Source organism: Budorcas taxicolor, chromosome 11 (genome assembly GCF_023091745.1).
Source record: "Budorcas taxicolor isolate Tak-1 chromosome 11, Takin1.1, whole genome shotgun sequence".
Classification (NCBI taxonomy): domain Eukaryota; kingdom Metazoa; phylum Chordata; class Mammalia; order Artiodactyla; family Bovidae; genus Budorcas; species Budorcas taxicolor.
Genome location: NC_068920.1, coordinates 153,988,465 through 154,001,213, shown reverse-complemented (window position 1 = coordinate 154,001,213; position 12,749 = coordinate 153,988,465). Strand labels below are relative to the sequence as shown.

General features: G+C 40.3%; 1 protein-coding gene across 3 annotated transcripts in view; it reads left to right on the top strand.

Annotated features, from left to right (window-relative positions):
• The window catches only part of DENND1A (DENN domain containing 1A), a 540,190-nt gene that overhangs the window by 268,661 nt on the left and 258,780 nt on the right, over positions 1-12,749 (top strand). For all 3 annotated transcript variants that reach the window (XM_052647633.1, XM_052647632.1, XM_052647635.1), the window contains exons 7-8: positions 6,469-6,549; positions 10,637-10,690. In XM_052647633.1, coding sequence (XP_052503593.1) covers positions 6,469-6,549; positions 10,637-10,690 — 135 coding nt within the window. The remainder of the gene's footprint in view (positions 1-6,468; positions 6,550-10,636; positions 10,691-12,749) is intronic.

Below are 12,749 nucleotides of genomic sequence, written 5' to 3'. Positions count from 1 at the left end.
ACTCAGTTGTATCCAACTCTTAGTGACCCCATGGACTGCAGCCTACCAGGCTCCTCCGTCCATGGGATTTTCCAGGTAAGCGTCCTAGAGTGGGTTGCCAGAGCTAATCAATTAATTTGGTAAAGTTGCAGGATACAAAATTAATACACAGAAATCTCTTGTATTCCCATACACTGACAAGATCAGAAAGAGAAATTAAGGTGACAATCCCATTTACCATTGCAACAAAAAGAATAAAACACCTAGGAATAAACCTACCTAAGGAGGCAAAAGACTGTACTTAGAAAACTTAAGACACTGATGAAAGAAATCAAAGATGACACAAATGAAGAGATATACCATGTTCTTGGATTGAAAGACTCAATATTATGAAAAAGACTCTTCTACCCAAAGCAATCTATAGATTCAGTGCAATCCCTATCAAATGACCAGTGGCATTTTCCACAGAATAAGAACAAAATTTTTTACAATTTGTCTGGAAACAAAAGAGACCCCAAATAGCCAAAACAATCTTGAGAAAGAAAAATGGAGCTGGAGGAATCAGGCTCCCTGACTTCAGACCTTACTACAAAGCTACAGTAATCAAGGCAGCATGATACTGGAACAAAAGCAGAATTGTAGATCAATGGAGCAGGATAGAAAGCTCAGAGGTAAACCCACACTCCTGTGGTCACCTAGTCTATGACATCGGGGCAAGAATATACAGGGGGTAAAAGACAGTCTTTCGAATAAGTGGTGCTGGGAAAACTGGACAGCTGCGTGTTAAAGAATGTGTTAGAACACTGCCTAACACCATACACAAAAATAAACTCAAAATGGATTAAAGACCTAAATATAATGCTAGACACTCTTAGAGAAAAACATAGGCAGGACACTCTTCGGCACTCTGACATAAATCACAGCAAGATCTTTTTTTGACCCACCTCCTGCTGCTGCTTCTGCTGCTGCTAAGTCGCTTCAGTTGTATCCAACTCTGTGCGACTCCATAGACAGCAGCCCAGCAGGCTCCCCCGTCCCTGGGATTCTCCAGGTAAGAACACTGGAGTGGGTTGCCATTTCCTTCTCCAATGTATAAAAGTGAAAGTGAAGTCACTCAGTCGTGTCTGACTCTTCACGACCGCATGGACTGCAGCCTACCAGGCTCCTCTGTCTATGGGATTTTCCAGGCAACCTCCTAGAATAATGTACATGAAAATAAAAATAAACAAATGGGACCTAATTAAACTTAAAAGCTTTTGCACAGCAAAGGAAATCATAAACAACATGAAAAGACCACCCTCAGAATGGGGGGAAATATTTGCAAATAAAGTAGCTGATAAGGGATTTATCTTCAAAATATACAAATAGTTTATGCAGCTAAGTATTAAAAAACCAAACAACCCAATGGGAAAAAAATAGGCTGAAGACCTAAATAGACATTTCTCCAAAGAAGACATTAAGATGGCCAGCAAACACATGAGCAGATGCTCAGCATCACTAATTATTTGAGAAATGAATGCCAATCAAATCAAATGAATGCCAATGAGGTATCACCTCATACAGGTCAGAATAACCATCATCTGAAAATCTACAGGGATTTCCCTGGTGGTCCAGTGGCTAAGACTCCTTGTTCCCAGTGCAGGGAACCTGGGTTTGATCCATAGTCAGGGTACTAGATCCTGCTTGCTACAACTAAGACCCAGTACAGCTGAATAAATGAAATATTTTTTTAAAAAATCTACAAGCAATAGATGCTGGAGAGATTGTGGAGAAAAGGAAATTCTCCTACACTGTTGTTGGGAATGTGAGTTGGTATAGCCACATGGAGAGCAGTATGTGCGCAGTCGCATTAAACTCTTCGCGGCCCCATGGACTGTGGCGGTGCTTCTGTCTATGGAATTTTCCAGGCAAGAATACTGGAGCGGGTTGCCATTTCCTGCTCCAGGGGATAGTCCTGAGCCAGAGATTGAACCCATGTCTCTTGCAGCTTCTGCATTGGCAGGTGGATTCTTTACCACTAGTGCCACGTGGGAAACCCATGGAGAACAGTATGGAGTTTCATTAAAATACTAAAAATAAAACTACCATATGACCCAGCAATTCCATTCTTGGGCATATACCCAGAGGAAGCTATACTTAAAAAAGATACATGCACCCCAATGTTCATTGCAGCACTATTTAAAATAGCCAGGACATCGAAACAACCCAAATGTCCATCAGCAGAGGTATAGATGAAGATGTCATTCATGTATACAGTGGAATATTGCTCAGCCACAAAAAGGAGCAAAATTGTGTCATTTGCAGAGACATGAATGGATCTAGAGACTTATTTCATACAGAGTGAAATAAGTCAGAAAGAAAAACAAATATGTAATATCGCTTATATGTGAAATCTAGAAAAATGGTACAGATGCACTTATTTGTAAAGCAGAAATAGAGACACAGTTGTAGAGAACAAACATATGGATACCAATGCAGGGAAGAGAGGGTGAGATGAATTGGGTGATTGGGATTGATAAACATACACTACTATGCAAAACGTAGATAACTAATGAGAACCTACTATAGAGCACAGGAAACTATACTCAGTGCTCTGTGTGATGACTTAAATGGGAGGGAAAATAAAAAAATTGGGGATATATGTGTGTATATATATAACGAATTCATTTGCTAACTAACCCAACGTTGTAAAGCATCTATACTCCAATAAAAATTAAACATACAAATAAAAAGCTTTGTATACTATTGCCCAAAAGTAAATAAATAAAGCTGAGCCAGAAGAATAATTAGTTAAAGACATAGAGTGAAATTGCAGTTCAAAATTTGCTGATCATGTGGGTCATAGAGATCTCACTGAATAAAGTTCTTTTTTCTTTCCCTTGCTTTGTGGAAATTATTTCTCTTCTCTACTCTACAGTCCTGCTTCCTTATTTAATTGTTCATGATGTTAGAGTCACTACTTTGTTTCAGGCAGTAATAAAGCAAAAAATTATAAGAAATTAAAATCTTAAAAAATGATGTAAAAATGCCAGAAAGACACAAAAGTGAGTTTGAAGGAGCAAAGGATTTCCACTGGTCATATCTGAGACAATTTGAGCATCAGAACAAATAATGATGCCAAAGGATTATAACCCATTGAATAAAACAGGAGACCATGTGTGCATACTAATATAAATAAGTAAATAGATAAATTAAAAGCAAAATATGTTATTTACACAAAGTCAGTTCAGTTCAGTCGCTCAGTTGTGTCCGACTCTTTGTGACCCCATGAACCGCAGCACGCCAGGCCTCCCTGTCCATCACCAACTCCCGGAGTTTACGCAAACTCATGTCCATCAAGTTGGTGATGCCATTCAGCCATCTCATCCTCTGTTGTCCCCTTCTCCTCCTGCCCCAATCCTTCCCAGCATCAGGGTCTTTTCCAGTGAGTCAACTCTTCGCATGAGGTGGCCAAAGTATTGGAGTTTTAGCTTCAACATCAGTCCTTCCAATGAACACCCAGGACTGATCTCCTTTAGGATGGACTGGATGGATCTCCTTGCAGTCCAAGGGACTCTCAAGAGTCTTCTCCAACACCACAGTTCAAAGCATTAATTCTTCGGTGCTCAGCTTTCTTCACAGTCCAACTCTCACATCCGTACATGACCACTGGAAAAACCGTAGCCTTGACTAGATGGACCTTTGTTGGCAAAGAAATCTCTCTGCTTTTTAATATGCTGTCTAGGTTGGTCATAACTTTCCTTCCAAGGAGTCAGCGTCTTTTAATTTCATGGCTGCAATCACCATCTGCAGTGATTTTGGAGCCTCAAAAAATAAAGTCTGACACTGTTTCCACTGTTTTCCCATAAAGTGATGGGACCAGATGCCATAATCTTCATTTTCTGAATGTTGAGCTTTAAGCTAACTTTTTCACTCTCCTTTTTCACTTTCACGATGGTGTGATCACTCACCTAGAGCCAGACATCCTAGAATGTGAAGTCAAATGGGCCTTAGAAAGCATCACTACAAACAAAGCTAGTGGAGGTGATGGAATTCCAGTTGAGCTATTTCAAATCCTAAAAGATGATGCTGTGAAAGTGCTGCACTCAATATCCCAGCAAATTTGAAAAACTCAGCAGTGGCCACAGGACTGGAAAAGGTCAGTTTTCATTCCAATCCCAAAGAAAGGCAATGCCAAAGAATGCTCTAACTACCACCCAATTGCACTCATCTCTGCTGCTGCTGCTGCTGTTGCTAAGTCGCTTCAGTCGTGTCCGACTCTGTGCGACCCCATAGACGGCAGCCCACCAGGCTCCACCGTCCCTGGGATTCTCCAGGCAAGAACACTGGAGTGGGTTGCCATTTCCTTCTCCAGTGCATGAAAATGAAAAGTGAAAGTGAAGTCGCTCAGTCGTGCCCGACTCTTAGCAACCCCATGGACTGCACACGCTAGTAAAGTAACACTCAAAATTCTCCAAGCCAGGCTTCAGCAATATGTGAACCGTGAAAGATGTTCAAGCTGGTTTTAGAAAAGACAGAGGAACTGGAGATCAAATTGCCAACGTCTGCTGGATCATTGAAAAAGCAAGAGAGTTCCAGAAAAATATCGATTTCTGCTTTATTGACTATGCCAAAGCCTTTGACTATGTGCATCACAACAAACTGGAAAATTCTGAGAGAGATAGGAATACCAGACCACCTGACCTGTCTCTTGAGAAACCTGTATGGAGGTCAGGAAGCAGCAGTTAGAACTGGACATGGAACAACAGACTGGTTCCAAATAGGAAGAGGAGTACATCAAGGCTGTATATTGTCATCCTGCTTATTTAACTTCTATGCAGAGTACATCATGAGAAATGCTGGACTGGAAGAAGCACAAGCTGGAATCAAGATTGCTGAGAGAAATATCAATAACCTCAGATATGCAGGTGACACCACCGTTATGGCAGAAAGTGAAGAGGAACTAAAAAGCCTATTGATTTACAAAAAATATTGCTTCAGAAAATGCTTACTCAACACAGAGGGAGAATGATTGATCTTACAGTAGAGACATCAGATGAATTAATCAAATGATTAAAGTGAGCGTCAGCAGAAATGGGATGAATTGAAATCTGAATCAGTAGAAAGCATCAAACAAGCGAGCATTATTCTACAAAGTGATTAGTTTTACTGTCAAGTTCTTACAAATGTAGGAACTGTTCCTGACTGATAGAAACTAGAGTCATAGAAACTGAAGGCAGCACTTGTTCCTGAACTGGATTATTTTGCTATCAAGGACGTTATTGGCACAACTGGAAACGTTTGGTAGGATATGAGGATTAGATGATGATGTTTCAGTGTCAATTTCCTGATTGTCGTTATGTAGGAGAATATCCTTGGTGTTTATGAATGACAGGGCATAATACTGGTAATCCACCCTCAAATGGAAAATGAAGGTTTTTTTTTTTTCTTTGTAATGTCCTGAAATTCTTCTGTAAGTTTAAGATTGTTTCAGAGCAAAATTAAACTTGTGTGCCTGCACATGTTCATTTCTACCCTCTGAGAAATTTGAGTAATTTATGAATTCAGATTGAAAACATGATTTAAATCTGGACTTATCCTCTTTTTCCTCTCCTTAAATTCACTAACAAAGACAGCTGTGAACAGCAGAGAGGGCTCTGGGTTTGAACACAGAAAACCTGTGGTTAGCTTCTGGCTGTGCAGTTCCCAGCTGGCTGATTTGAGTCAAGTTGCTTTACCCTTCGGAGCCTTAGTTTTCAGTCTGTAAAGTGAGGTAGTTGTGAGGCTGAAAACAGCTACCAAATGGGTACAAATGTAAGCTTATTACTATTTCATCAGCACAGAGAATTCCACAGGGTGGGAGAAATAGCTTTTGGATGATTCTGTAAGCAATGTTCTTTTGAGCATTTTAAAGGTGAATCTGTTTTCAACTGAATAATTTGTACTGCTTTATGTTTCATCCTGTGGCTCGATTTCACTAATTAAAATGCACAGCCACCATCCTCTATTGCATGCTGCTGTAGTAGTTCATTTTTAACTTTCCATAATTGGAGGCTGCTGTGTGTATCTGGTGAACACTCAATAAAATTAATTGAGGGTAATGATGATAAAGACAAGATCTATAGTGTCATCGTTATTTCTCCCTACCACCCCCGCCCTGTAAGCTGGGATTGTTTGCATTTGAAAGTTGTTGCTATGGAGTTGAGAGGATAGATTTGCTGAGAGCTTATGGTATATGATCCATAAAAGGCGGTCATGGTAGGTGTCTCACTGAGTAGAAAATGTCAAACTTGGTGTGGGAGGATCTATTTGGTTCTTTCATTGAGCCATAAGCACTGTCTTTTGTCCAACTCTACTTAATATCAAACCTATTTCTGTTGTGGGGCCAGCACCTCCCCAGCCCCCTCAGTCATGAGGGCCCATAGTTCACTGTGTGCCCAGACCTCCCTGCAGGTCTCTCACTAAGGGCTCAGTCTTGCCTTTGTTACTTAAGCCTTTTATTTCTTTCAGGAAAGTCAGTGGAATGAGCTTCTTGAAACTCTGTACAAACTTCCTATCCCTGACCCAGGAGTGTCTGTTCATCTCAGTGTGGTAAGTGGGGGCAGAATATTAGCAATCACTGAGAAACCATTCCATTATTAACAATAAGAAAGAGCCAAATGTGATTTTCTCTTTGTTATATGTGCCTTCCCCACCCCCAAATACTTAGAGATCTCAAGACAGGCCAGGGAGTTGTATTTCTTTCTTTCTCTAGGATTTCATGAGCAAGGGCTCCCAAATGCCCCCATGCTCCTCTCTTCCTGGCTGTCATTCCATCACTAGCATCTCCTGGATGGCAGGTGCTGGGCTTGGAGTGGGACAGCCGACCCTTGCCTCCTCAACCCCTGTCCTAGGTCTCTCTGCCTCACGCTTCGCCTCCTCCACCCCGTGACCCCGCACAACACTGCTGTGTCTATGCCTTTGCTGAAGCCCATTCTGCTTCCCCAAACCTTCAATACCACCTTTCCTCTGTTTACCAGGGTAACCCATACTCATCCTTCAGAACTCAACTCAAGTTTTTATTCCAGCGAAATCCTCCCCTCACACCCCCGAAGGCTTAGGTAAGGTTTTCTTTTTTTGTCCCAAGCATCTTGTACACTTTGCAGTACTTAGTCACAACACTTTGGGACAACCTGTTTTCCTGTCTTCCCCATTGGACTGAACACCCTCTCTTGAGGATGGGAATGGAGACTGCGTAGCACAGTTCCTGGCCAGATTGTTTCCTTGAACTCTCTTACATACATGCTATGTGGTCTGGGTAGAAAAGCCTCTGAATTATAAATTGGGAGATTTCAGTCCCCAAGTCATAGTTTTGCCAATGGCCTGAGTGATCTTAATCAAAACCTTTAACGTCATGGGCCTCGATTTCCTCATCGGTCAGATAAGCCGTTGGATAAGAAGGTTTTGGGTTTTTGGCTTTTTTTTTTTCATATTTTAGTTACTGCAGTTCTCTGGGTCAAACTCTGGTCATGACCTTCTTCAGAATTCTCAGATGGACACTCTTTGGCCAGCTATTGATTATCCAGGGGCTGTTTTCCCCAATGTTGTAGGGTCTGAATGTTTAAAAAGTTTTGTCTTTCAGCTTAACTAGAAGCAGGTACAGTGTTGATAGTCAATGGTAATTATCTCAGTATTTGCCCTCTTAAAGAAAATGAACATGGAAAGGTTTTTTATGATGATCACATTGAAAGCAGTATTACTGCCAATAACTAATAATACATCTACTGTATACCAAGTTCCTAATTTATTCCAAGTATATATCTCTAATGTTTAAAACAACTCTAAAAATAGATATTGGCTTTCTTATTTCATAATTAAGACTTAGAAAGGAAAAGATACTTGCCCATCCAAGGTCGTATGGTTAATCAGTGAGATTGGGGCTGTTAAACCCAAGCCAATGTTTTTTTCCACTAGGTTATGAATGTTGAAAGAAAGAAAGGAAGGAAGGAACTGGTAGAGGCTTTTGCTCATTGCAATGGAGCAGAGGAGGGAAAGAAGCTTTTTCCACGAAATATTGTGTAAGGAAGAATGTCTGAAAAAGGTGAAGAAATGAGCTTTAAACCTGCCCCACTCCTTGCTGCAGAGCTAAGCAACCTTGCCTTTGTCTCTGTCCCTTTTCCTAAGCAGCTTGATCTCACTGCTTCAGTCTGTAATGACATCCGACAGGTAGCTGGGGAGTAGCTGGGCTGGGTCACCAGCTGCTGGGGAGGAAGGGCCTCTCCTTCCCCTGAGTGGCTGCCAGGCCTCAAGGACAAGCCATTGCCGGGGCAGGAAGAACTGTTGGAAGGTGCAGCTGTTTCATGCCAGTGGTTTCTAGGAATGTTTCTGACCTCCTCTGGTCCCAGCATTTCATGGGCGATGGAGCAAGACAGAATCTCAAAGGACAGCCTGGGGACTGCTTGGTTTGGGGATTGCATAGGCTCACTACTTACAATCTGTTGCATTTGTAAAGGCAGATATTTTCTTTTTTTCCTGTTCACAAGGAATTCCTCTCTGTGTGTTTCATGTCTGAAGAGTTAGTCTCATCTAGATTATAAAGGCTGAAAAGATGATACAGTGACAGTCTTGGACTTTTTGTCTTTAGTCACAAGAGGGAGTTTCTGTGTGTCTGCTGTAGGTGATTGAGAAAAATTGGAATATAAAATAACAATTGACAATGGTGATAATTTTCTATTAAAATACCATTGATGGAATGCTAGACACTTCACATGTAAAACATTTATTCTTCAGAACAGTTGTTCTGAACAGTTCCCATTTACAGGTTAAGAAAAAATAGCTTCTGAGCTATTAAGTGGAATTGCCTATGATCACATAACTATTAAGTGGCTGACTCTGCAGTTCCAGTCCTTTCTCCCTCACTGTGCTAATCCTTATTCAGTGACTTCATCACCATGTGGACTGCCGTTACTGAACATTTCCTGGGACTGCCTTCTAGCCATTTGGTATAAAATTTGGTATCTTATGGCATCGAATTTAACCTTGTATTTTCCTTTTACTATTTTAATCTTTGTTCTTGAGTTGACTTAATTAGTTTCTCATAATGAATATGCTACATGATCTCCGCTACAATGCTTTTATTATTATTATTTTTAATTGAAGGATAATTTCTGTATTGTGTTGGTCTTTACCAAATATCAGCATGGATCAGACATAGGTTTACCTCTGTCCCCTCTGTTGTAACCCTTAATGTATAATGTTTTGGCACAGAGACACAGGTTTTGGAATAATGCACTACAAAGGGTGTTTTCTTAAGTTATCTTTTAATATTTGTTGCGTTTTCCTTTTTAGTTTATTTAATTCAAATAGCTTTAGCTATAATTTGCTCATAAAAAGCACAGGTGTAACAGTCGTTATCATGGAAAGAACATAGCTCTGGTTATGCAAACCTGGTTTCAGTCCTAGTTCTGTCACCAACTAGCTGTATGACCTTAAGTCACTTTACTTCTCTAAGCCTTAATTTGCCCATTTGTAATATGGAGATAATTTCTTAAAATTTCCTGTGGAAATTAGAGATACTGTTTATAAAGTATCTGGTGGTACTTTATACTTGGAAGGTAAAGGCTTCCATATAGCAGATGTTCGTAAATATCTGCTGAATATTAGAAAAATAGCTTATAATGTTATTGTTGGCCTTTTAGTTATTGGAAGCCTTTCATTTTAGGAAGCCTGTGCAACTCATTTTTCCAGAGACTTACTTATTTTGTAGTTATCCAAGAATGGGGGGTGGGAACTTCCTGAAATGTCACTTGGGGGTCTAGGTTTGAACTTAGGCCATGGCTAAGCTGACATTCTCTGTATGTGACCTTTCCTGGCCTTTGCACAATCCCTTCTTTAATTGGCCAGCACCAAGCTCTTTCCATTCCTGCTTGCCATTGTTCTCTGAGTCTTTAGTGGCACAGAGGAGGTGTCATCAGTTCATCCTATTTTCATTTAACTCAGAGACACATGCTTGTTACATGCATGGAGACGTCTCCTTAAAAGTTCTCTGAACAGGTCAGGGTTTCAACTCCACTGATTCAGCTCCTTTCACTGGAATTTGCACTGAAGTCAGGAGGCTTACTTGGAGAGCATGCATAGTTGAGAGACATTCTCCACTGTTAGCCATCTGCAGTGTCTCACTGCAACAGTCCCTCTGCTGGAGCTGTCCTTAACATCCCTTGGGCCTTGGGGACAGATTTGGCCCACAGTTTATAGATGAGTATAATCTCAGATGCTGAAATTAAATTGCAGGTTTGGTTGGTAAAGACCATTCATGAGTAAACCTGGTGATATTTGGTCCCTGGAGTCCACATGCCTCAGTGAACAATAAATTATGAAGTCTGCAGCTTTCATGTGTTCAGTAGCCTGAAAATGTCATATGAGAAATTAGCCTTTAACTTCTTTGAACTGTTCTTTTGTATTTCCCAAAGATGTTCCTTTCTCATGGAAAAGAACTCCATCTACCAAACGATGATTTAATGTATCTGGCTTAAATCCAATATTATCCAAAGAAAATATTCCTTAGACTATTCTCTATGAGTGAAATGATTGTTTCTGTAGTTGAATGAGGAATTATCTTCATATCATTTACCTGATTTCTGAATATTGTGCTTGTTGCATACTTTTGCAGGAATAAATATCTTCTATCTTTCTTTTCCAGCATTCTTATTTTACTGTGCCTGATACCAGAGAACTTCCCAGCATCCCTGAGAATGTAAGTACTTGGGCAGATGTGAATTAAATTTTTATTCTTCATTTTTTACTTATTTTGAAAGAAAATAAAGGGGTATATTTTCCTACTATAAAAACAATACATTATAAAAGCAAAACCATATAGAGAATATTTGAAAAATATAGAAGTATAAAGACAAGAAATAATCATTATTCATGCTTTGCAAAGTACTCACCTATTAACATATTGGTGTCTCATTGTAGTCTTTTTAGAATGTATTATTTACATAGTTAGAATTACCTCTTATATAAGCATTTTGCCATTTCATTCATAATTTTTTTTTTGACTGCATAATATTCAGTTTGATGTGTTGTTTACTTAGCTGTTTCCTTCCTGTTGTGAACTGAGTTGGTTTTACTTTTTCTTGTAAATAAAATGCTATTATATAAAGACTTCTCATATGAAGATTTCTTTATTAGAGTCAGTTCAGTTCAGTCTCTCAGTCGTGTCCGACTCCTTGCGACCCCATGAATTGCAGCATGCCAGGTCTCCCTGTCCATCACCAACTCCCAGAGTTCACCCAAACTCATGTGCATTGAGTCGGTGATGCCATCCATCCATCTCATCCTCGGTCGTCCCCTTCTCCTCCTGCCCCCAATCCCTCCCAGCATCAGAGTCTTTTCCAATGAGTCAACTCTTTGCATGTGGTGGCCAAAGTACTGGAGTTTCAGCTTCACCATCATTCCTTCCAAAGAACACCCAGGACTGATCTCCTTTAGAATGAACTGGTTGGATCTCCTTGCAGTCCAAGGGACTCTCAAGAGTCTTCTCCAACACCACAGTTCAAAAGCATCAATTCTTCGGTGCTCAGCTTTCTTCACAACTTTCACATCTATACATGACCACTGAAAAAACCAGAGGCTTGACTAGACGGATCTTTGTTGGCAAAGTAATATCTCTGCTTTTGAATATGCTATCTAGGTTGGTCATAACTTTTCTTCCAGAGAGTAAGCATCTTTTAATTTCATGGCTGCAGTCACCATCTGCAGTGATTTTGGAGCCCAGAAAAATAAAGTCTGACACTGTTTCCACTGTTTCCCCATCCATTTCCCATGAAATGATGGGACCAGATGCCATGATCTTTGTTTCCTGAATGTTGAGCTTTAAGCCAACTTTTTCACTCTCCTCTTTCACTTTCATCAAGAGGCTTTTTAGTTCCTCTTCACTTTCTGCCATAAGGGTGGTGTCATCTGCATATCTGAGGTTATTGATATTTCTCCCAGCAATCTTGATTCCAGCTTGTGTTCTTCCAGCCAAGTGTCTCTCATGATGTACTCTGCATATAAGTTAAATAAGCAGGGTGACAATATACAGCCTTGACGTCCTCCTTTTCCTATTTGGAACCAGTCTCTTGTTCCATGTCCAGTTCTAACTGTTGCTTCCTGACCTGCATACAGATTTCTCAAGAGACAGGTCAGGTGGTCTGGTATTCCTATCTCTCAGAATTTTCTGCAGTTTATTGTGATCCACACAGTCAAAGGCTTTGGCCTAGTCAATAAAGCAGAAATATATGTTTTTCTGGCTTTTTCCATGATCCAGCAGATGTTGGCAATTTGATCTCCGGTTCCTCTGCCTTTTCTAAAACCAGCTTGAACATCTGAAAGTTCACGGTTTATGTACTGCTGAAGCCTGGCTTGGAGAATTTTGAGCATTACTTTACTAGCGTGTGAGATGAGTGCAGTTATGCGGTAGTTTGAGCATTCTTTTGCATTGCCTTTCTTTGGGATTGGAATGAAAACGGACCTTTTCCAGTCCTGTGGCCACTGCTGAGTTTTCCAAATTTGCTGGGATATTGAGTGCAGCACTTTCACAGCATCATCTTTCAGGATTTGGAATAGCTCAACTGGAATTCCATCACCTCCACTAGCTTTGTTCGTAGTGATGCTTTCCAAGACCCACTTGACTTCACATTCCAGGATGTCTGGCTCTAGGTGAGTGATCACACCATCGTGATTATCTTGGTCATGAAGATCTTTTTTTTATTAGGGTAGATATACTCAAGTAGAATTGTGCTCCTACTACATTTTTTAATTCACTTAAA